General features: G+C 37.4%; 1 protein-coding gene across 24 annotated transcripts; it reads right to left on the minus strand.

Moving 5' to 3' along the window:
- Positions 1-427: 427 nt before the first annotated feature.
- LOC135170857 (tropomyosin Per a 7.0102) lies at positions 428-25,349 on the minus strand. Of its 24 annotated transcripts, none has more exons than XM_064136971.1 (11): positions 25,194-25,349; positions 22,570-22,723; positions 21,941-22,066; positions 13,443-13,576; positions 11,533-11,650; positions 8,182-8,252; positions 7,417-7,492; positions 7,117-7,179; positions 5,956-6,025; positions 2,673-2,824; positions 2,149-2,370 (listed from the first exon to the last, which is right to left on the minus strand). In XM_064136971.1, exons 2-10 carry the CDS (start codon positions 22,681-22,683, stop codon positions 2,742-2,744), a joined length of 855 nt encoding a protein of 284 aa, XP_063993041.1. In that variant the 5' UTR covers positions 22,684-22,723; positions 25,194-25,349; the 3' UTR covers positions 2,149-2,370; positions 2,673-2,741. The 24 variants fall into 24 exon arrangements, with proteins under 24 accessions (XP_063993032.1, XP_063993049.1, XP_063993028.1 ...); XM_064136968.1 differs by lacking the exon at positions 11,533-11,650 and adding an exon at positions 10,966-11,083 and having other exon boundaries at positions 25,194-25,348; XM_064136969.1 differs by lacking the exons at positions 11,533-11,650; positions 25,194-25,349 and adding exons at positions 10,966-11,083; positions 23,565-23,723.
- Between the last annotated feature and the right edge of the window lie 1,011 nt (positions 25,350-26,360).

The following is a 26,360-nucleotide window of genomic DNA, read 5'->3' on the forward strand; positions in this document are numbered from 1 at the left end:
GAAATAAATAGAATGAAGAGGAGAAACTTTGTCTGCTTCACGTCCCACTCACTGATTTACTAAAAACAAAGTTCAAAAAAAAAAAAAAATAACAAAATAAAGACTTTTTGCAACTCAATAATTTAACGAACTGTAAAACAACATTCAGTAAACGTAAAAGTTTCCAATCAGCTCTAATCAAAAGACAAGAAATAAATCGAAAAACCAAAAAAAATCCAATAAAAATAATTAATTAAAATCAGATTTAATCAATTCAGTCTTTGAGACAGTTTACAATCACTTAATAGATCAATTTTGAAATAATAATAATAATAATAATAATAACAACAATGGGGATTGGGTGGAGAATATTTAATAACTGAATAAGTTTGAGGATTGAAATAAATAATTTATAATTTCAAATTAATTTTCATAATGTTCTTTATTCTCCTTGACGCTTAACATTATCCTTAAAAAAATTGTTTCATTCATCATAAAACGAATGATTAAAGCCCACACACCGGACTCCCCTCATATTTATTCAAATTTAGTGATGATCATCGTCACCGAGGATAGGCACTCGATAATGTCGCCTCGAGTTAACGAAAACAACGGAAACGGATTAAAAGACCAAAAATATTGGCTGAAACGAAAGCATTCCGACTGATAAATCAGCCGGCACTCCCTGGACGTATCTCCCGTCGTCTTCCTCGTGTATCCTCCGGTATTTTACGAAATAGAATATATACGCAGCAATAGATTCCAGAAGGAATGTCGTACACTGAGAGAAAAATCTAGAGAAACGAAGGAATATTAATTATTTCTATAATTTTTTTCTTTGTTTATCGTGCCTTATTTTCATTGGGCCCATTGGGATATTTTCCTGGGGAGTTTCAATTTTTTTTTCAATTGTTAATGGCGTATTATGGCCCTAGGCAGGTAAAGTATCGTCTGAGGAACGTGAACTCATCAGTGAAAAAGTACTTTTGGTTCCTTGGAGCATAAAAGTACTTTTTCATCGCAGTCAACTTCAGGTCACTCACGAATTTATTTAACAGACGAGAGTTCCTCGTAAATTTGCATGCAAAAATTGTTAAAAATATTACAAAATTATCTGCGAATCCTCTTTTATACAATTTTTATTTTATTTGCAATGGAAAATACTCAGAATAATTTTTTTTCGTTCCCAAATGAGTTGCAATATTTTTCCCTCAGTGTAACGATATGTTTAGAAAATACTAATAGGCATTTTGTACTTCGAAAATGTGTCTCGGGTATTGCAAAAGCTAATTGAGCGCAAATAGCTCAAAACAACGTACCATTACGCCATGAATACAAAAAGCGACGGAAAAATCATCGAATAACAAATATATTACACTAAATTACGAAATGGAGAGAATTGCCCGAAGATTCTGTACAATTCATGAAAAAAATTTCGATTTTCAAATTATCGTGACATTTTTTGTTCATCAGCAATAGTGGAATAATGAATTATTGTATCTAGCGAGTGGAAGGATGAGGGATTATTTAATTTTTTATTCGATCCATCGAAATTCTCTTCGTGATGCTGTGGTTGTTCTCTTCTGGTGGCAGTGTCATTTGTGAACGTGGTCTAATTAATCTCACGTTCGATTTAATACTCGTTAATATCCCGCAAGATCAGCGAATGTTTGGTCCATCTCGTCGGCAATAGCTTTGTACTTACTGCGCTCGTTCGCTAACTCGTCTGCAACGATAAGACGGGGAACACATGCGATTAGTGAGGTACAGTGTTAATTAGGGAATACGAATCGTTAAAAATCCCTCAATCATCATATCAACTTGATTTTCAAAAATTCAAATAAAAATATCATAAAAAATCGATGATTTATCGAACCTTATCAGTGTTAATAGGCTTTTCGAGGGTTGAAGGAAGGGTAAATCATCACCAGCCTCTCCATTTACCAATAAACAAGGTATTTGTTAATTATTATTACTCCAAAGACCTTCACCTACCCTCGATTTCCCAAAAACGAGATAATGACATCCAAAACAATTTTATCATTTATGTATGACAACGAAACGTAGAAAGATTTTTATTATCTCAAGAATCTCTCAAATACAGTACGTCTTTCATATTTATTTTCCAAAATTAAATAGACCGGGTATGAATAAACAAACATCGAATAATTACAATATATTAATTTAATTACAACAGTACAAGTGAATAATCAATCGATCAGTGTGCGTTGCTGAATCGTATCGATGATGTCAGCGGTGCTTTATCGATGTTTTTGGATACGTGATGATGCATAGATTAATCCTAATGAATTTAACCGACCAGCTCGGTGAAGGTGAGGTCCAGGTCGTCGCAGATGTATTTGTATTTCTCCTTCTCGTGGACAAGTTCGTCTGAAATCGAATGCAACAATTAAATACAACTTCTCCATCAATTTAATCGTTTCAGCCTATACCAAATGGAATATAATAATAATAATAATAATAATAATTTATTGAATGATTTTCGAGGTGTCACAGTGACAAAAAAAAATGTTTAACATTTCGTTGCTTCGTGAAATAAAAAATAATCTAGGGAACGTTCCTAGAAGTCTACCCTGGCCTTCAATGGCTAAATATTGTTTAAATATTTATTTATTGACCCCCCACCCTCCAAAGGCATTAATATGTTAAAAGCCCCCGTTGATCCAACTTACGTAAATTGTTATAACAAGTGCAATGTAATAATTAAAGGCAGTAAAAATCGAAAGCTCATGTCAAGCGTATTAAACTCCATAAAGCTCCTCGAATGCATTGTCGAGTCCATCTCCAATTTCCTTGTACTTCTCCTTCTCAGCGACCATTTCATCTGCAAGCAATTATCAATTCCTCGAATTAAGAAGCATTATCTCAAGAGAAATAAAAACAAAAACCTGGGAAACGTGCAAAGCATCGGTAATAACTTCAATGGCTCGTCTATTGACAGTTTAATCCACGAAATGAGGTCTTAAGGTTGTCAAGTTTCCAGGGTAAACAAGAGTCACGGTTAAATGGGTGTGACAGAAGGTATTGGTTCGCCATTCACGTCATCCACTCGACACCACATGTTACGAATTGCAATTTTAACTCGATGTGAGGCTCATGAATCACGACAGTGTTCGTTGTACTACTTGTTCCCGAGGCCTTGGGGATGTTGATGGGGTGTGAAGGTTGAATTGTCTGATTGGTTTATTGACCATGTTGATAATATTTTCGAGACCATCGTAATGAGTACAGCCGTAATGAGCCGGAAGAACACGAGTGGAGAGAAAATTGGAGACTCTAACCTCACTTTTGTGTGACACTTCCAGTAGATAATTAGTCAAATGAGTTCGGAAGACTTTAATTAAATAATTGGGAATGTTTTTGTCTGCAGCTAACTTCAATCCTTTCAGGATGTTGCACCACGTGTGAGTAAACGGTACATTGTGTCCCCAGGAATTAAGATTCTTTTCACGAATTCACTTGGCCAATTAATCATTAAAAATGTGGCATAAAAAATACTTTAATTTAATTTGTTTGTTATTTATATCTTACCGTTCCCGTCATACGTACCATCTCCGAAGAACTTCTCCTCTTCCATGCATCACACATCAAGCGAATTAATTATCACACCACTTACAATTAATTGTTACAATGAATATCACACGTGAGTAAATAAAAATAACAATAAAAAATCAAAAAAACACAAAAATTCAAAATGAAAATATATATTATAAACAGATTTATAATAATAGCAATATATAATAATTAATATTACAATGATATTAGTTGATTGTGTTTCAATTCATTCGTATCCTTCATTAATATTAAGTAAATTAATAATCTATCATTAATTAACTCAAGTAATTTAATCGGTTTATTTTACTCCCATTAATTTTTCGATTTAACGATTTTCCCATAATTCAATGGACTCACACCTCAGGGGCTCGATTATTTTATTGACAAGGGGGTGAAAATCAATAACGAGTAGAATAAAGTCTCGATCGAGCGATAAAAATTCTCTCGCGTTCTCACGAATTTTATTATTTATCGATGGAATAATGTTGTTGTCTCGTGGTCCCTCACGCAAGCCCTCGATTTGGTATCAATTAATTTTAAAAATAGTAAAAAAAGACAAACTATTGGATTTAATCGATACTTTCAACTCTCACAAATATTCACGCAGAACAATTTGGAATGTATATTCACCGTTTTAAAAAATCGGATAAATACTGGAGAATCGGAGGAGCTCAAAGAGCTGAGAACACGATTCCTCAACTAAACATCAATTACTCAATTTTCGGCAGTACTCAAAGGAATAGCGGTAATGAAACTAAAAACTCAATTTTTCGCAAAGTTGAACTGTTCAATCCTAAAGGGGCAGACGAAGAGAAATCTCGAGAGGGAGTTTTTCCGGAATATCGCGAGATCTAAGGGCGATAACGAAATTATCGTCAGGAACTTTTTGTCGTACGTCAAAAAAACTGCAAAAAGTACTCCACAAATTTTTTTCCATCCCCGATAGATTCCGAGATATTCACGAAAATCAATCGATGATTATTGACTCAGGGGTGAGGACAATAAAAAGAACTTTCTCAAATCATCAATATCTCCAACATAATGCGATTCGATGATAGTTCGATCCCGAGAAATTGACGATTGAAAAACGCTCATTTTATTTTTCACTCCCTAATTAACTTCGCACTCGAATAAATTCTCAATAAAACGTCTCATCGTTACAAATCTCATCTCGATATTCCGTAAATGATTATCGAATTGTAGTCTCGACTACACAATTTGACATTGAGCCATCACGAACCACGAAATGTTATCGGAAAAACAATTCACCGATAATTTGATAATTATTTCTTTAATAAAAAAAATATATATTATTGCCCCATCATGAATTGATCCAACGGTTTTTTCAATACCACGTTGACTCGCATTATTAACATTCTCAGGCACTCGTACATCACTCACTCATTCATCCCATTTATCTCGTGTGGACGGTGGAGTCTGAATTGTTATTTTCGATAATGAGGTGATTGAGGGGGCCTCAGACTGCTCGCTCTGGTCGTTTTAAATGTTCAATGCGTTGCACCATTATTCAGCGCGTAAGAAAAAAAAAATAAAGATAATGCAATTGTGTGGGAGAAGAGTGGGGCTGGGGGGTGGGGAAGGGGGGGGGGGGGGTCTTTTGTTAGGCCACCACATTTGAACACCGGATCTACATATTCTGGATGTCATGCAGAGTCGCCTCCATTTCCTCCTGTAGTAATTTGTTTTTCTCCCTTTCGCCAACGAGCTCGTCTGCAAATATCACGAGTTAAAAACACACTCGGGGGAAGGGGATAGTATGGTCACAATTTTGATTTTTTAATTAAGATTTATTTGTGTGTGACTTCAATTTAATTTCCTGAGTTTTTAAAATTATTCCTGAAAACGCCACAAATAATTTTTAAGGCAAAACAAAAAGTTCTGTGTTCACATGAATTTTGTGAATTTATCTTCTACTGCGATTATTATTTTTTATTTAGAAAATTACTCCATTGAGTCATTAGAAGAAGAAATTTTCGAAAGGATTTGAGGTGATGTTGCCCTCGTGTGACCATACTATCAAAATAAAATTGGAAATAACAAAAAAATAGTTAAACAAACCGAAAAACAAAACAAAATAAATTCAATCAAAATTAGTTGAAAACTCAGGCGTCATGACCTGGGGCTTTTCAGACCCTGGCATTAGGTATTAATTTAGCGTAAAACTTTTGTTGATTTTGTGATTCAATCGGGTACATGAATCACAAACAGAGGAGGTACTGTTTGACGAATTCTCGGTTTCGAGGCCTCTCCGTACAGTGGCCTCAAATCCCCGAATAGTTTAAAAGATTATCGATTTGGAATATGAACGAGAAATTTGTCGATCAAACGACCAAATTCTATACAATATTTCAAGATGAAAATTGTTGTAGAGATACGCACCCTCGAGCCTGTCGACCTCCTTCTGGAGTTTCTGCACCGATCTCTCGGCGAACTCAGCACGAGCCTCAGCCTGGAATATTCGATAATTGAGTCAGACATTATTTCGACATCACTGAGAACAATCGATGATTCATCGATTTCAGAATAACAATTTATTCGTTTAAATTATTTCTTTACTGATGGAAACAGCAAAATACCGAGGGATCTTTGTTTCTCATATAATAAACTGAGAAAACGAATAATTAATTAATTAATTAGTTAACTTGTAACATAATTTATTAATTACTGATCCTCGGAAAAAAGGGAGAAGGGAGAAGTCTCTTCATTGAATGTCAAAATGAATAAACATGAAAAACTCTGGAGAAACTGAGAATTTACTTTCCGATTATTCTGAGATCGACGAATGACTCACAGACTGGGATTCCAGTCGAAAAAAAAAATAATCGCATGCTTGTGTTTTTACAATGCACACACTCTCCGAGGAATTCCCCGTGTAAACACATCGTCGATAATATTTGAGTGCTCGACTTGTTAGTTTCAGTTAAATAAAACTTGTTACGTGTCAATGGGGTTCACAGATTCGATGGACATTTTCATACCTGAACTTGTGGTTCATATCAACTGGATTCCTGGGATATTAATGTCTCAAGTAATGATTTACGGATTAATTCACTCTGCCCCAAAATTGTAAATGAATTTAACAAGAACTGATCAGTGTAGATCATCCCCTAGATTCAATTATTTCTTAAATATCGATATTTATGGAGAAAATTCATCGAAGTTTTAAGTATTAAGAAAATAAATTGTTCTCGTCCCAATGAGAGAAGTGAACCCTCTCACGTCAGAATATCATAATTACCTCTTTCAGGGAGCTGCTTAAATCCTTAACCTGTCCCTCGAAATTCTCCTCCCTCTGTGTCAACTGGTTTTAGTGAAATGCACAGCAAACAAAAAAAAATAAATCGAGTTAGTGAACAAGAAAGCACTGGAGGTAATTGTCTCACAACTGAGACCTAGGGGCCCTCCAGGGAGTGACTCTAACTCATCCACTAAGCCTAACCAAGGGTTAAATATCAAACACGTTTTTTTCTTTTGTTATTGGTGAGTTGCTGTGATTGGAGAAGCACACTATGAAAAAGGCACTCGCGATTTATTGTGTACCTCCTTTAGACGAGTTGTCAGTGTCTTTATTTGGTTCTTGTACTCCTCCTCACGTTGGTTGGCCTATACACAGATGTGAGGTTATGTCGTCGTACGAAATATATGGTATTCATATCTAACGAAGCTAATTAAACATTCCAACTCTTTCTCAAGATAAATCTTTTGTTGTTCTCATGGAAATAATTTCATATTCAATAAAACTAGTCTTGTTGATTCACCACGTTCGACTTCTTCGCGAATATTTTGTAAAATGGGACCATTGTCTATTGTCTCGAGTGAAAAAATTGTTGGGAGTCTCACCTTCTCTTCGGATACTTCAAGGGATTTCAGGTTGTTACCAACAACGCGAAGTTCCTCCTCCAGTTCGACGATTTTACTGTGTGAGAAAAGAAAAAAATTATGTTGGAGCAATTGTTCACTTCCCATAAATTTTATACAACAATTTAAATTGCTTTGAAGAGGATAAATAATTTCTGAGAAATGTTTGAAAACACGAGATGATCCGCAGCTGGAGATGCCGCCATTTTGGATATTCCCCTTCGCTGTCTCAAGGGGCTTCAAAGATGGCGACTCTCCAACCTCATATTTCCAGACAATTCTCAGGATTGTTTACCCTCCAGCACGTGAGTATCAGTTACACCTCAAAAACACCGGAAGGAATCACTAGGACTCCATATTTGGAGGGGTCTCAACTCAATTAGTCAAGACGATTATTATCGTGGGGGTGAATTCACTAATGAAGTGGCCAAATGACAAGTTGACTCGCCTGCACTTGAGTTTTTGAAAGATATCTCCTAATCTAGAAGAGATATCGAAATTTCTCCCATAACATTTTTTGTAGTATTCACTTCGCTCTACAAAAAAGGTTATCATGAAAATTTTGCTATCTCCCCCAGATGTCGAGATATCTATCAAAAACTGATCAATAGTCGAAAGTGACTCATTTTGATTTACCACTTTGCTACTGAATTACTCATTATAATTAGTGCTGAGGTGAATTGCGAAAAATGTTGGGTAAACTATTGGACTAATACTCCCCCCTGATGAGGTAAAAACTTTACTTACGATTCTCCAGCCTCAGCGCGTTCCTCAGCACGCTCGAGATCGGCCTCAACCATTGCCAATTTACGGGCGACCTAATTTAACGACACAGGAACAATTAATTCAACGAATGTCCTTAATTTTTTTATCGTCTTTCCTGAGGCCAGTTTTCACAATAATTTAATTAAAACTTGAAAAACGTATGAATAAATGAGGATATTGTTCCTTGAATCCATTTTCTTCGAGACATTCTATTAAATTTAATGAGGAAACCTTCGGTTGTCCTCAATATTCAATTTTTTACAACAATCAGCTGCTGATGGAGCATAAAAATGATATGCTGTGAATCACAACAATGAAGGACTTGTGAAAACTGACTTCATGGGTAAATATGTCATATCAATATTCAGAAACACTTCACGAGGTTAAAAATCAGTTCATCAGGGCAAGGGAACATTGCAAGAGATATTTCAACGAAAATTTGATGACAATTTCCACCAGAATGTCAAACTATGGAAGTGAGGTTATGATTGTGCATCCTAACCTCTATTTACATCCCATCCACTAATGCATAATACGTTAAACTCGTGAAATATCGTTTATGTCAACAAAACACTCTCAGATGTCACTCGGTTGCTGTTAAAAATAAAACTATTAAATTATTCTTAGAATATCACAATTTCTGCTAGTCGTTACGTCAGCACAACCTGGAGGAATTAGATCTGGTGAATTTAATATTAATTTGGGAATACACTCCATCGTTAATGATGATGTGGTTAATGTCATCCAGAGGCTGAATGTACCACACAAATTCAACCTGCTGAGCCAACTCAAAATGGCTTTTTTCTTTTGCATTCCCCTACCAAATCGTCATTTACGATTTTCTCTGGTCAAATTAATTATTGACAGTTTGGATTCAATATTTTTCATAACTTTATTTAGCCTCAGCTTGTTCCAATAGACCTTTTCATTTGACAAACCGAAATGAAGTCAAAAAATCAAAAAACAAATTTTCTAAAGACTTTTTAAACGTAAAATAGTTTACGACTGTTTTCATCGTTTATTTATGTTCTTTTTATTTTAATAAAAAATTTATGATGACGTAAATAAGTCAAACTTTGTACACCTGAGAAAAGGACGTTGATGTCAATCAGAAAATGACAAATATCTTCATGTGATCAAAATCATTTCTCAGGATGTGCTTATTATCCTCATAATTTTTTGTCGTTTTGTAGAAAAAATAGTTTTCAATTTTCTTCTTAGAGATACATTAATGGTCCTTTAGGAGTGATCGAAGTGAACTTTTACCAAAAGTTATCATGACAAAAAGGTCTATTCTACCTGAAAACTTGCCTCATGTCCGCAGCCCACACCGCGATGACTCCGATAAATCACGAATATCAACCACAATGAAAGTACCAAAACAGTCTCAACCACGTCTCACGAAATAATCCCATAATCCCCCCCCATAATCCCCAACGAATCTGAATCACAGCACAAATATACCTGTCATAACATCTAACACTCCATAGAAAATCCCGTTTGGCAATTTTATACAAACGCTATACAATAGTTTATTGACATTTTAACTCGTAAATTTTCGTCACACTACTCGAAAAATTCTAGATCAGAATAAAAAAATATCTCGTCACAGTCTCAGATCAGACGTGTCGTTGTGCCACAACCGTTGGTCTACATGTACCCCTAATTACCCAGATTAATAATTGATTAACATCGCTGAATTGTCGATTAAACCCCACCCATAACATCCAAAATGGCTGACATTGAGAAGTAAAATTGTTGAATTGTCACTGCGTCGATTGCTTTTTCGTCAAAATTTTTGAATGAAAATTAAAGACAGTAATTTATGAACTAAAAACCGCACTTCATTAGGTCATATGTTCATTAAATAGTCTGCCATTCCATGATGACAATTTAATGAAGAAAAAAAAACCCCCATTACGATTTTCGATTTGCGCAGAGAATTTCACTGATCTTACAAAATCAATCGGAATTTTAACGAGTTTTTCCATTAAAAAAATATTGTCAGCAGAATCGCATCGGTTATAACAAATTCCCATCGACCATTGTGTATAAAAAACTAAGACGCCCGTGAATTATTTAAATTATTACATGAACCTGAAGGTCCCGTAAAATGTTCACCAGAATTTTCTCGGATTAATTTTTGATTAAAAAATTACACTTTTCTATCAATTTCCACGACACATCGTCAGATCTGCGTGACGAGGTCCCCTGCAATTCCCCAGACCAACTGCAGAGAGTATCAACAACCCCAAAAACCTCACGTTGTCCACAATTCCCTAACAATTTTGACACTTGCATAAATATCCACCAAAAATCTCCATAAAAAAAACTCAACAAATCATAAACAATCAAAAACCACACTTCACTTTCATCTCCTCAGCACCAGGTATTGAACATCTCCATTAATGACTTCGAATTGTGATAATCAAACAAGCGATTATCACAAGCACTGAATTCCCAAAAAATAAATCACCTTTTCATAGAACAAAAAAATGACAATTCGTTGATTTTTCTGATCTCGTGAATAAAATCACAAATAGACATTGTGATCACGAGATAACGCAAGTTAAACTGAGCACAGCCAAAATGGGAAACGATAACCCTTGTGGTAACCATGAACAACTCCATAATTTCCCCATACTCCACCCACCCCCCCCAAACCCGTAAATTTAACACATTTAACACACAGCGAGTTAGGGTTAGGCACTTTGCTATCGACTAGGAGCCACCACTGCAGTCACTTTTCATTGTTGGCTCTCGAACCTCATCGTATTTCTTGTCAGCCTCTTCGGCGAGGAATCTCGCCTCCTTCAGTTGATTCTCAAGTGCATCCATACGCTCTTCATCGGCCAAACTGCGGTTCTCGAGAATCTTGCGGGCGCTTTACAATTAATTAACGAAAAAAAAATTACAATTAATTAGGCTGATCATAAAAATATTAAGAATTATTTTGAAGTTCTCGAAGACTCTGCTCAGGAACTACTGGAATTTTCCTGAAAACCTCCCAAACACGACCAGAAATCAAAACTTCTTCTGGACAAATTTCGTTTTTTTAAATAAATCTGACAACTGAAGGGAGATAGAGAAATTATTGTCAGTACCTTTTTTGTAGAGCAAGGACTGGGCTACAAAAAAGGTTCAGATGACTTTTGCTGTATCTCCCTTAGATTCCCAGGTATTTCCAAAAAACTGAAGGTGTGGAGTGTTAATGTCAGTGAAACATCTGAATAACATCTTCCAGATGAATCAGATAATTCTGAATTTGATTGCTGGTGGTGGGTGCTAGTGGAGGTACAAAGGTAATGATTATCCCTTGTCACGCAAACCCACCTCCTCGTACTTCTTATCCGCCTCCTCGGCGATGAGCTTGGCCTGAACCAGCTGTTGTTCCAATGCGGAAACCCGGTCATCCTCCATATTAGTGCGATTTTCAAGGGCCTTGCGTATCCTGATAATTTTTTTATTATTCAATTTAATTATTATTAACGGAATGCACATGCGTTGGAAGTTCATACGATATTTCTCCGCCAATGCAATGATCGTTAAGTATTTTAATCGATAAAGTTAAGATGGAATGTCAGTTGATGAATAACGCGAGACACGTAGACTCCAAATTAGGATATCGTACGTCATTTTAACGTCATTGTACGTCAACTCTGGGTGAATATATTTTTATACTTTTACTCTCTTCCAACGATAGTGAAGTTCCTTACGAATGAGAGAGAAACTCGAGCTGATAAGATAATGCCGAATCGCTGAATATTCCTTTAGATTTCTTGTTTGCAGGTTTTGTTCAGTTTTCAGCGATTTTTTTTATCGTATGGCAATTATCGTGCGATAATGAGGTACAATCGTTGATTTAATGAAGTTTGTGTCGATAATTAAATGAAAAAAAAACGGTCCAAAATGAAAAATCGTGGACAGTTGTGCAGACACATTTTTTAAAAATTAATATCAATTCAATTTCATCTGAAGATTTAATGAAGATTTAATTATTCATCTGATGATGATGGTATTTAGGACATACCCCCATTGAAAATAACTTTACAAATTCGTTGACTTTGTGCCAAATAAAAATAATTGAAAAAAATGTTAATTAATATCTTGAAATTCAACCACCGACTGAAACAACACCTTGAAATTATTCAAAAAAGCGTTAATTATCGAGATAAAAAAATTTCTCACAACTCAACTAATGATTCATTCGTGAAATCGTCAGGAATTCGCTCGAGTTTCTCTATCATCATGAACGGTCATCTTCGATGACCAAGCAATGCTGTTACAGCAACAAATACTGATTCATCACGACTATAAAAATAAATCTCAACATTTGCTTGACATCTCGTTGAACTTTGGTAATAAAACTGAAGAATACTCCAATCATGGGATCACCTTGTCGTATACCATTGGTGTAATCCGTGCGAATGACTCATCATCGAGATGTCAAGCTATAGGTGGAAGTGAATAAACACGTTGTTTATCCCAGTAAATATGTGTGTGGAGTGAAAGGTTTAGTGAGGCTTCTGTCTTGGTCATCGAAGGGCACCACGAGTGCTACCAAAATGGGGAATTATCGGTAATGAACGAGGGAGAGAGCATTTTCAACGTGATATACCTGAACTCCAATTGATTAGTTGGATATAAATGAGGAAAAATGAATTAAAATAGTGGAGAAAAAAATAATAATTTGTCGTCTATTTCTTCCACAAACTCTGTTTTTTCTGATTGTGCTTGTGATTTTTGAATCCACTCAAAGATTAATTTACTAATGACTGAAATGTGTGTCTAAAATGATCATTTCGTCATTCATTTCATTATTAATATTTTTATTTTGATGGGACGATCTATTTGGTGTTTACTATTCCAGAATTTTCCTCCATTTTCCCCGTAAACTCCTTATTTTTTATCAAAAGTGATATATTTATTTTTGAATACCCCCATCTGGCGTTTATATCCACGACCTTTTTTCTTAATTCCTCCTAGAGGAGAATTCTGGTCCTGAGAAACCAGATACACCCAAAAAGTTCATGGTCATTCCCAATCGTCGTCTATCAAAAAAATAAATCGATATTTCCCCCCAAGCGATATTTTAACAATTTCGTGTGCTCCTTTCGCTTAAAAAAAATTCTATGCGCTCTCCCTCGGCCAGCCGACCTTCAATCCCCGGTAAATCCTCATTCGAAAATTTCCCAATGGTTCACTGGTATCACGATAAGACTGGGAGATAATTAAAATCTCACCGTTCACTCTCATCGGCGGCTTGGGAAGCCTCAGCGAGTTTAGCAGTAGCGGTTGCGAGACGCTCCTCAGACCTCTCGAGATCCTCCTCAAGGAGCTGGATGCGACGGTTGAGAGCTGCGACTTCAGACTCAGCCTGAAAAAAAAAAAACAAAAAACCAAAATGAGTAAAACTAAAATAACAAAAATTTTCACAAAAATATTGAGCCAATTCCAACGTCTTCTTTTGCAAGAAATAAAATTCCCCAATAAAAATATTCATTTAATTTTATTCCTTAATGTTATAAATATTTTCTTTGCTTTATATAGAGTCCTGGTGATCCTTCTCTTCCTAAAAAAAAATATTTTCCCACATTTTTCCCTAAAACGCTTCCCATTCGCTGTCGAGATATCTCGATGTTTAGTTACGTGTGAAAATTCTGTAATATAATCGATCATTTCACCGTTCACCGATTTCATTCCACATAACCGTAAAATACAGGTGTATTAACGATTCGATACATGACATTAACGTTAAAGGTGAATCGACAGAATATAAAAAAAAAAATCCGTCGCACCCAGAGTTTATTGTCAAACTGGGACACGCTCAAGTGGCTGAAATTGAACGAAATCGAGGTAATTCATGTTTTTCCATGAAACGAGCCCGGAAATCCGTACGATTCAGGAACTCGTGACGATCATTACACGCTCCCTGAGTTTCTCAGGGCAGATGAGTTATCACTGATGATAAGTTGTCTGTTTATGCCCTTGAAAATGGCTTTTCACTCGTCATAAAATTCGCTAGAATTTACACTTCTGTATTTTCTTAGTACATAACATCAAATTTATACAGCTCTACATAATTTTAAAAAGTACATATATAGGTATATATATATTACATGTACATATATACTTCATGAGTAAATACTCGTGGTTACTCAGTGCGGTCGCTACATTTCTTACATTTTTATTTTACATTTCACTAGGGAAGTGGTAAAACCAGAAAAGTTGACTCACCTCTGAGTCAAGTTTTTCAGCAATATCTTTGAATCTATGGAAGATAGCGGCATTATGCTCCCGACATTAATTGTAGGTCTCAATGTGCTCGACAAAAAAGGTTCTACAAACAATTTTCCTATCTCCCCTAGATTTCGAGATATTTATCAAAAACTCAATACTCAAGTCTGACTTGTCTCACTTTACCACTTCATTACTGAATTTTTGGGAGAAAATTTCTTTCTGGAGAAATTCACGGGGTAGAAAACAAGTTGTACCTGGTGGGGGGGGAAGGGGTGGACCACGACGAAGTGCTCTCCACCTCAAAGGGACATTGTGAACAATTTTCTTGTGATTGACCCTAATGTCCTATCGAAAGTGGTGAGATACAGAGGGGAATTATGCAACGAGTTTGTTAATGTTGAAGCTGTTGTGGAGCGTCTGTTATTACGTGTACAACAATTAGTGCCAATTTGCCAGGATGTTATGAATGACGTCAAGTTCATTTACCTCAAACTCCGGTGGTTAATGGATTGAAGGAGCTTTTTTTCAACAAGTTTGATGAACAAAGTCATTGAACAGATATTTACAATGCAATAATGTTCAAAATAAATGTTCCAGAGATATAAAATTATGAAATAACTTTCTGTTTGTTATTTTACGTAAAATTCCAGTGGAAATATAATTAATAATATTGTTACTCCGTATAAAATTAACAAATTAATAAATATTTTCATTGATTTATTTCGTAAATCCCAATGTTTATGGCTTCTCAATCGACCCCAAATGTTATAAAAAAAATATCTTAAATAGTATTTATTATTTAGATTTTAATTAAATATTTAATACATGAAAAACGATGGGACGATGCGATCCACCTATTTTCATTATTAAAAAATTCCAAAGTGCAAACAAATAAAGAAATGAGAGTTCTCCTTCTCCAGATCCTTTTCAGGACTGGGTCAGCTACCGGGAGTCAATGGCCCACGAAAACTGAATCAGCAAACTAGTGATTTAAAAAATAAATCCAACAAGAGGAATGAACCTTCAACAGACTATTGTGCAAATTTTCAGAACACCGATGACGCTGTCTGCACACCTGACCGACGTCCGACCTAGAAAACTCATCGAATCGAGACTAATCGTATTATAACACATCATTCACTGAGAATTCTATTCCACATATTCGTGTGGAGGTAAATAATTTTTTTCCCCTAAAAGACAAACTATTTTTTTTTTTCGCATTTTAAAATTTTTCTCATGAAACTGAGTCCCATAATCTTCTTTCTCCGGTGATTTTTCATGAGAAAAAATAAACCGTGAACCATTTTTTACGAGAACTGATAAGAATAGTAGGAGAGTTGGACAATGGGTCGATGAGATCATGGGCGTGACTAATGAACGAAGCTATTAGATTTCTATCGGAGTAATTACGAGTTATAGCAAACGTAATGAAACGAATATTTGTATTATTGAATTGTCCCTTGATAAAAAAAAGGGGTACGGGCTGTACTTTGAAGGATAAAATCTCCAGTTTGATGAGATAAAATTTTCAAATTTACACTTGAATATTCCATCATGGACAGCTCATCCGAATGGGCGCCTAAATGAATACATTACGTGTCTCAAGGTCTCAATTTATCTATAATTTCCCAGTCACGATTTCGACCTTAAAATCGTGGAATTAATACCGGATTATTTCGTCGAAAGAAAATTTGTGGATTTGTGAGGTCAAGTGAAGTTAAATGATCTTTTTAATCGCTAATAAAGTGTTGAAAAATTGCCCCTGAAATGTTGAATGATCCATCGCTTATCGACATTTTTTTAGTCAATGTCATAACATTATCTCATTCTTAAAAATGAGTCTTACTATTTTGATAATTGAGGGAACCCTCACATAGTGAATTTTTAATTAACTCGTGGAGGTCGAGAGTTTCCTAACTGAAGGACATGTTCTCTTTCATTGAATTGAGACGAATATATATTTTTTGTTTATATCAATTGCATTAGAAAATAAATAATTCATATTTGACACAAGACTGTTGTTCCAAGAGAACGATATTGCATTAAAATCATATTTTTCATTAGTTCATCCCCTATTTTATTTAAAGAAAGCCAATCACTTCCCTCGTGACGTCTTCACGTTCATCTTGATCCCCATATCGTTTCAAATATCTCGCCAATAACAAAAAATGAAGCAATTTTCATAATGACCTTTTATAGAGCCAAAAACATCCTCTCCAAAAAAGTCTCCACAAAAATTTTTCCATTATTTCTACATTTCGAGATATTTATAAAAAACGAAGGTAACAATTAAGCCACCATACCTCGTCCAACCACTTCACAACAGAACAGACTCCAAAATAAAATAACCCCCTCTTCCCCCAGTGGCCCACCCCCCGTTCCCTGAGACTCCAGATCTCCCCAAAAACCCCAAAAAAATCGATAAATCAAAATACCCCTCACCCTCACCCCTAAAACCCCTCAAATTTCATCGAAAAAAATCCCATCAAATCCCCATCACCTCCTCAGGGTCACGACAATCCATAAAACGTAAAAGAATGTGGAAAGGAACTTGACAAGAACGCGGTTCAGCCGAAGCGAGAGTCAGCCCCTCTGGCCCCTCGCGAACCTGAGGCTTGACGACTGCCCGCCCCCTAGACACGCACACGATCGATCCTTCCGACGCCGGCAATCACGAGAAATTCCTCACGACAAAATCAACACCGAATCAATGAAAAAAAAAATATTCCCAGAATCACCAGGAGGCCCCAAGCAACTTCATCATTCCCTCAAAATTCAATCGATAAAAATCGATTGCTGATTTAATCGTTGAAAATATAATCGATGTCACTCACTTCCTCGCGTCGCATCACTTCCACCTGCAACCGCTTCTGATACTCATCGCACTCGTCCTTGTACTTCTCCATTTCCTCTTTGGTCTGTCTCATTTTCTTCTTGAGAACATCGAGAATAGTGCCCTGCACTTGCATCGCCATTTTAATCACCGAAATATTAATAATTCCAACGTCGAACGAATATATCAGTCACTTATTGCTGTCACTGAAGCCCACGAGTGCCGACAAATATCAACCGATTTATCGTCAACCCTTGGTCAACCCGGTTTGCCTATTTATTTATCGTTGTTTAATAACTCTCTAACAATTTATTGATAATATATATTTGCCCGATAACACGAGAGAATTTTTTTGAGCGGTGATTATGCCCCGAACTGTCGTAACACGAGCGACCACTGACTGGTGGGATTCCACTGGTGAGCCAAGATGGCCGACTCCAGTGGCATTGTACGGTAGGCGCATGCGCAGTGGTGTGATTCAGGTGGTTGAACGGATGTGGAAAGTAGTTCCAGGGGGAGATTAGGGGCTTTTTTGCCCTCGACAGGGCCCTTTTTCCCCGAATTTTTCCACAGAAAAAATAATCTACCCTCGTGCAGTGAGAATGGGGGCGGAATTTCGAGGGGTTTATGTTAAAATCGGGGGATTTCAGGGGGATATTGGTACATAGGGGGGGCTCTGCGGCCCCTGTGAATCCCGGAAATACCGCGCCCGTGGCGACGCGCGCCCATTCGTTTGAATCGAATAACAATTCGAACATTGTTCAGTTTTTTCTTTTGGAGAGACAGGTTTTTTATGGAATGTTGGAACGGTTTGTGCGCAGCGTGGGAGAGACCAGAGGGGTGGGGCTTTGTGGAAATGGTTTTGGTGGGAATTTCAATTTTGCATACTTGCGTTGAAATTCCACAATTTACCAAAATTTTTAATTGACTTGAGGACTAAAATTTTGGGGCAAATTTACTTGAAATAATATTCAACAATCGTAATTTTTAGTTGCAATTAATTCATCTAGTATGATCGCGTTAAATAATTTGATGACTAAAATTCATTGATTAAAGGTACAATGATTTAACAATTAAAAAATCGTTTGAGAGAGGAAGACGAGTCTGGAAAAATTTATAAATATTCTCTCGTAAAAAAAATAATGAGGTTTTCATTCGAAAATATTATGATATCATTCTTCACACAGAAGTGAACATTCAGAAATGTCGATTGAATTTAACCGGGTCCCTCGGTCTAAATTCTCAATAATTTATCGTGGGCGTTAGCCCCGGTTTCATTACATTCACCAAAACCCAAGTTAAATGACCAACACCGACAGTTACTTCAAGAGACCCATAATATCCTCATTCCCCATTCTCTAACTGTCCCATAAATCCCTAACCGCCTAAATATTACCCACAAATTTCTAAGACATTTCTGCATAACTTCAACTGCTAAAAATGAAAAAAAAATTTCAATTTCCCACTCAGAACCTCAGACGACCCCGTGGTAATTTCATTATATTTTTTCTGCATTGCCGACGCGTTGATAATGTAGAGAAAACGTTAGAACGTTAGACGTTTCAGCTTTGAATAACGCGCCATGAATGTCAATCAAAGGGGCAAAGTAAGTGTGAGGAGAATTTCGATATTTCCCATTCGATTCCAGATGTGGGCCTGCGGGGTGGACTTTACAAGACAAAAATTCGCATTGATAAACCCCACCCCCCGTGATAATATCTCGATGTTTCTATCCCTTACGCAATTCATCCCTGAGTTATTCAGAATTCACTGGACGTCGGTGGTGTATTAATAGAAAATTCTATCAAACGATGACGTGCCAGTGCAGACATCGGGTAACTCTGAAGCATGAGATATTCGTGGGTGGTTGTATTTACGATTTAGGAGGGCGAAAAGAAAATCTCAAGGTGAAATTACCACCACTCGAGGAATGCACCAATAGCGTCTGACTATAATAAAAAAATTTACGTTATTTTGCACCAGAAAAAACTTTACAATTTTTTTTCCTCAATAATCCATGATTTTTTAGTTTATTCATAAAATATTGTCAAATAGTAAATATTTGCAGGAGCGTTGAACCAATATTTTAAAGAACAATAAGAACATGAGAATTTTTTAAAGAGAAAAAAATTTTATGATGCAAAAAATGAGGACACGAAAAACTGAAGAAAATAATTTTTTTAATACCTCCGGAAACGATTTTTTTCATATCTGAGATGATAAACTAATCGTTGTTTACGTTTCTATCCATCAAAAGTTGTCCATTAAAAGTGTTCCCCCTCGTAATGGCCCATAATGGCCCCCAAACTGTCCCCAATTCCACCAATTCATGCCCTCGTAAACGACACCAGTAAGAAACCTCAATCTACCCCTCTGTCCTGCCTCAACCTTCCCCCCCTCTGACGCCTAGTCAAGGTCATATCGGTCCTTTGCCACGTGGGTCCCCCGGGTGAATGGCATCCCTCGTAATCGCTTCAATAGTCCTACGTTTGTTACAATTTTTACTAAAAAATAATGGAAAAGTAGAGGCTATTTGCAAAAAATTCTAATGAAAGTGCCTCTGCCAGGGGAAACGTTCAAGGACACCCATTTTTTAATTAATAATTTCGAATCTTCAACCAACAGTCAAGACGATAGTTCATGCAAATTAATTAATTCCATTGTTATCAATTTTACAGGGAGGAAATGCTGAGATAAATTAGAAACTAATTACCATGTGGCATATTAAAATGAGTTATTTCTCTAATTTCTCATCCCAGTCTTCGAGAACGATCTTCAACCCACCAGAAACCCCAGCTATCCCCCACGTACATGAAGACACGACATAAAATAATATTTCACGTCTCATAACCTCCTAAATGATTCTCACATGAAATTAATTAACGAATAAATCGTCGAAAACGAGGGCTTCCACCAGCAACCAAAGAAACCCCTTCGATCTACCTTAAACTAATACTGACCCTCTTGAGCTGATTGCCCATGATATTCTGCAGTTCATTCTTAATAAGACTGAACTTCATCATGGTATCGCTGGAGAATATACTCGATCCAAAAGCCAATCCAGGATAATCCGAGCACCTCTTCCTCCTCCTCGCCTCCCTCTCCGCCTGAACCTCAGTTCTCTCACTGGGGCACCTGAGTTTCGCAAGCTCAGCGATCTCCGGATCCTCCTCATGTCCCTCATCATCAGAATGTCCATCGCCCCTGGCCCTCGCGACCGCGTGCTCAGGCTCAGGGCTGCTATCTTTTCTCCTCGTTCTCGATAACCTCTTGGGCGAATCTCTCTTATCATCCCACCGTCTCCTGGACCTCTGATTGTCGTCATTCCTGACATTTTCAACGATGTCATTCTTCTCCAGGCCACACTGCGCGGGCCTCAGACACAATTCTGCCTCCTCAGACCCACCAACATCGTGTTTATCACCTTTAACATCAACTACCACCACCGAGGATCCATCATCAATGTCAAATCGATCAGCTGAATCAGCGTGACGATGCTCTTCAGCATCGCCAACAGCAGGGCCACACTGCGCGGGTCCTCTGCTACCTAGAATATCGAGTCTACGTCTTGTTGTATGTCTAGGATGATGCTGATGGCCACGTCTTCTAACTGTTGATGACAATGTCTGATCCATATCCTTCGATGTTTATTAATCAGTCCTCCCCATCCTCCCACTAACCAACCTACTGACCCCCTTGATTTGTTACGATCAACTCAGCACTGCTACCACTGCACCAGGCACACCGCCATTTTGTCTGTCACTGCCTCCCTCTGCACACGTTTCGAGAGGCAAGAGCTCGATTCCCTCTCTTCCGTTGCTCCCTCCCCCCTCCCCCCTGTCAATTGACTGAACCTGTGGTGGTGGCAAGGGGCTGAGGGGGGGGGGAGTTGCCGGAATCTTGCCATTCCCAAATTGGCATGACAGCCCCCACCATTCCGGAGATTTTTGGATGATATCCAGATGGAGGGAGACAGTGGCGAGCGACTCAGTTGGTAAAACAGGGAGCGACAGGAGTTGATGTGTTGCAGTGAGGTAGATAAATGCTGGGTTTGGGGTACCGTATGGCGTTTTGAGGGAATGACAGATGACCTTTTTTGGAGGTGACGATATTTTGAGGAAAAAAAATTCTTCTGGTTTTTTTGGATTTTTTTTTACTGGGGAAATTTGATGGGGAAATCCTGGGGATATGATTTGTTGCTGGAAAGGGCGTCCGCTGGTGAGTTTGAGGAGTGAGAAAATGGTTTTTGTTTGGTGCAGACGAAATATAAATTATGGTAATTTTGAATCGTAATTAACTTTGGTTTTTTTGCAGGGGTCAGGTGTTTACCGTCGTAAATTGAAGGGGTGAGATCGAATGGGGAGGGAGATTCACCCACGAAAAATTCGAATAAATGAGGAACATTTGGCGTCAGTAGAAATGAGTTTCCAGTTCTCCAGTGAATTCCCAATTGAGGAAATTATTTCTCAATTGGTCATTGTGTAAACAGTAGCAGATTCTGTTCTTCCTGACTCAACAAATACCTTCGCAGTTTTGAAATAATTCAGCGTGGAATTGTTTAACTCCCTCGATAACACAAGCACTTTGTCGCAACAAACAGTCGTGTCATCCGATAACCGAGGAATGTGTTTGCATAAATAAATGTGTCAGACTTATCGTTGTACTCACATTCTGGAGTGCCTTGTCCTTCTCCTCGAGCTTGGTGTTGACCTGCATGAGGGCTTCCTGGGTCTGGTCGAGGTCATTTTCAATGGTCTGGATTTTTTTCTGAAGACCACGTGCCTCCTCCTCGGCCTTTTCATGAAGAATAAAAAATAATTAAATTCCTTTCGTCACGACATTGTCAACAGATTTTTTGCAACGTTAGCATCTAGCGACTTTGAATTTCGCGCTAAACGTCAACCAATGAGGAATAGGTGTACTATAATGTTGATATTATCCTCTTGATTTGACAGACGTTAATGGACATTTTGATACAGAATAAAAAATTATTTTATAATTTTTTGTGGAGCAGAAAAAAAATTCTACAGATGACATTCCATCACTTTAAGAATATGTTCTGTTTCTGTTGAATTATCCATTAGTTTTTGGGGATTTAATTAATTAATTAAGAGATATTTCTTGTAAAATTTGGTTGAGTAATTTTTATGGAAAATATTTTAAGAGAAAAAATTGTTTGCGAAATTCTAATTGACATTTTTCGTCAAAAAACGCAGTAAAAATGCAGTAAAATGGTTTGATAAATTCCTACGTCAAATGATATTATAATTATAAATTTAAATAAATGCGTAAATGACCTTTTCAGCACGAGCATTGGCATCCCGAGCCTGCTGCTCGCACAGGAGAGCGCGATCCATCGCGTTGTCCTTCTCCAACTTCATTCCCTGCATTTTCTTCTTGATCGCGTCCATGACGACTTCCTTGGGATTTTTTCACGTCAAAGGAACAAACCTGAAGACCAAAAAAATCCAGGTAAATAAATTAATTAAACTGAATGATTCTAATGATTTTATCCAGCAAAACGTTTTGCATTTCGCCTCGCAGACCCTGAGACTTTCATTGGAATATAATAACAAAACTATTAATTAAATATCATCATAATGAATCGTTTAAATGATTTTATATATTATTTTATGTAAAATATTGTAAATAGTAATTTCTCAAATTTATTTTTAAAAAAGTCTTTTCTGTTTTTAGATGACATTGGGAGAGAGACTTTTTGATTGAATATTTACGGTAATATATATTTACTATAAAGTATATTTAATATTATATTTAGCATCAACAATTGGCCCAAATAGTTAATAATTATCTAGATATTTCATTAAATTTTTTAAATTTTTAAATTTTTTTCCAGCAAATTATCGATCGCTTGACGCAAAAATATATTTTGAAATTCGGATGGAATACAATTTCGGGAAAGGACTTTTGCCAGGATCGGTTGCACTTTGAACCCGAGACCGGTTTAATCAGGAAACTCGTCTTGAAGTTAATCGACTTTAGTGAACGCTCGTACTCCAGAACATTTATTTATTAAATTCTCCGTATGTTCCTGGAGAACTAGATTTTTCGCGTGATTTTTTACCGTTGAATTCGTCTGCTCGATAATCGTTAGGGGGTTGAGCCCGAGCTTTTCTGGATCGCGGGGTATAATTAGCGATCCCAGTGGGCAAGCTTATTTATAGCGGAAGGTCTTGGCTGTGCACAGCCCCGGGCGACGCCCTGCCGGGATTCCACCGGAGTTTGGTAGCTCGATGATCGATAGAATCATCGACTAGACCGATTCCCTTACCCGACGTCATTCAGATTGCTTCAGGTTTGTGGATCAGGGTGAGCGACAAGTCTTTGGACATCGTCGAAGGTCGATCCTTGAGTAGATCGACTCTACGAGGAAGGATCACCTGGACCTGCTGGAATGCAGGTCCTTCCCCCAGTGACTGTCTCGAAGCAAAAAAATCATAAAAAATTTTCGGTTCAGAAAACTTTCTAATCGAACAATCGAAGTGAGAACTAAAATTTCAAAAATTCAGGAACCAAAATTATTCATTTTTTTTCCTCGTGATATCACTGGACCCCTGGCAGAGATGAGGAATGGCCGACAGTGGGCCGACATTTGGCCAATGCTGGCCGACAGTCGGCCGACTGTCGGCCATTCATCATCTCCTGTTAGGGACGTTACAAAAACTGGCGATGGAGATGACGCAAGAAGATGGTCAAGGAATCCGCTGTGTTTGAATGACGAGGGTGGTTTATTTTTAGAGCTGGGGGCGGAAGGGGAGAGGGGTGTTGTCCCCGTGAGAGGCACCATCGGGCCTTTTCGGGTTACGAAGAGCGAGAAGAGCATCAGAACGATTTCGAACGGTATCCTGTTACCCCCGGGGCTCTTTCTGGTATTTTTTGACAGTAATTGCACGCAGTGATTCGACAATTGCAGTGATTAAGTCTCGAACATGTAATTATCTGATTGAATGATTACCCAGACGAATGATGAATTTGACAGGTGCTCGTGGTACCGTTTGTCAACCGAGGGAATTTACATTTTGCTGATGAAAATTATGGGATAAATTAATTGACAGTTTGGCAATCGTGTTGTGTTATTGGAAAAATCAGAGACAATCGGTCAAGTCCTTCCTCAAAATCTCAAATATTGTTCATCTATTTTTATTTAATTATTTGTGTACCACCAAATTATTAGTTTGAACAAAACCGACGATTCCGATACCACTAAATTACGAATAAATTATCGGTCATTTAGTTTGAGAGATATCTGCGAATCGAAGGGAGATAGCGAAATTATCGTCATTACGTTTTTTGTAGAACTCGTTTCGCTCTACAAAAAAGGTTCTAATGACATTTTTGTTATCTCCCATTGATTCTGAGATATTCGTTAAATACTGGTCGGTATTCGAAAGTGACTTATCTCGTTTTACCACTTTGCTACTGATTTTTTCAACGTGAAGATGAACAGGTCTAGGATATGTTCAACCTGCTGACGTTGTTGGTGACTTGGACAATGGGGATTATGATAACAGCTTTCTCAGAAGAGTCGACGATCCGATCTCCTGATTTCCTCACGAGAAATATAATTTTTTCAGTCTCTCAAGAAGTTAAAGATTCGGAAAAAAATGTGAGTTAACTCGGCGATCCTTCAATTATTTAAATAATTATTTCGTTAGTTCAAAAAAATTAAATTCATAGTCAGTTGAAAGCGATGATAACTTTCATAATTAATCCAGTGACAACCGCAGGGACAAAGTGAAATGGATAATTAGAATTATAAAATGAAGTGAGAAATTAATGAATTTTGTCATCGGCCTGGGGACACGACCGGTGAATATTTTGTAAGAATTAAAATGTAATTAAAATGTCTCCAGGGCTTTAAGTATACGATGACATGAAAAAATCACATGTAATCACTCACTCGATTATCCTCTCGGGGATGGTGCGTCTTTGGTGCACGTTGAATCACAACTGGCGGCTCTTCAAGATGCTTCGCAGCGAGTTTCTCCCCTACCTCCGAGGTGCCGGTGCACGTTTCGAGAAAAGTTGTGAGCCTTGATTTCGACGCCACTGCGAAGTCTCCCTCCCACCATGGGGGGGTAGGGGAATATATCGCGAGTAAAAAAAAAAACTGAAAATATGGATGAAAAATAAAGAAACGGAAATGTATAGCAGCGGAGAATATCTTTAGATTCTGAAGACACGAGTGCAGAGGTTTGCATTCTGGTGGGGGCTGTGACGATGGATTTTTTTTTTTCTTTCGGAAATCTCGATGCTGATTTTCGACCTAGTTTTAGGAATGACACGGATTTGTAAATGTAACTCAATAGTTGTTGATACGAGAGAAGATTTTTTTCGTCAGAGAATTTTTTAAATTTTTTTGGGTTTCTCAGATCTGTTGCTTCACCCTCAGCAGAAAAAAAACTGAAAGTGAATGAGAATTTCTGAGCTACGAATTGTCAATTGAAATGGTCATAAAAAATTGACAGATGATTTTAAAACACTGTTCACTTGACAGAAAAAAATGTGGAATAAATAAATAAATTGAAGGTAATTTAGGGCAGCTCAGCAAGTTTTAAAAATGTTCAGGAACCCGAGATGTGGGCGCCTCCATTGTTGATCGTCCTAGGACCAGGGGGCGAGGGAGCCAAGGAAGCTGACGGTAGGGTGACCCTGAAAAGACAAGGAAGTATCCCACAAGGATCATCCTCTCGGCTCGCGATATAAAATCATCGACAAAAATGGTAAAAACTGAAAGAGAAAGGATCATCACCATGACAAGGCTGCACAGGTCATGCCATCCACAAACGAGATCAATGGTATTTGTATTTTTTGGCATTCCGGTCAGGGTGTGGGGTTTCCTTTTCCCGATATCCTTGAATCTTCCCATGCGTGTCATGGCCGATATCTTAGTCAACGCTCGGTCCAGCCTATTCGTTGCCTTTAACAGTTTGAAAGCCATCAGGTCCTTTTTTGGAGACAATGTGTCATCTGTCACTCAATATTTTAACGAAATAAATGAGGTAATTAATCATAATTGAGCTGCAGGTAATTCCACGATGCAGATAACAATTAATCCTTCATTCCT

This window comes from Diachasmimorpha longicaudata, chromosome 18 (genome assembly GCF_034640455.1).
Source record: "Diachasmimorpha longicaudata isolate KC_UGA_2023 chromosome 18, iyDiaLong2, whole genome shotgun sequence".
NCBI classification, from domain to species: Eukaryota; Metazoa; Arthropoda; class Insecta; order Hymenoptera; family Braconidae; genus Diachasmimorpha; species Diachasmimorpha longicaudata.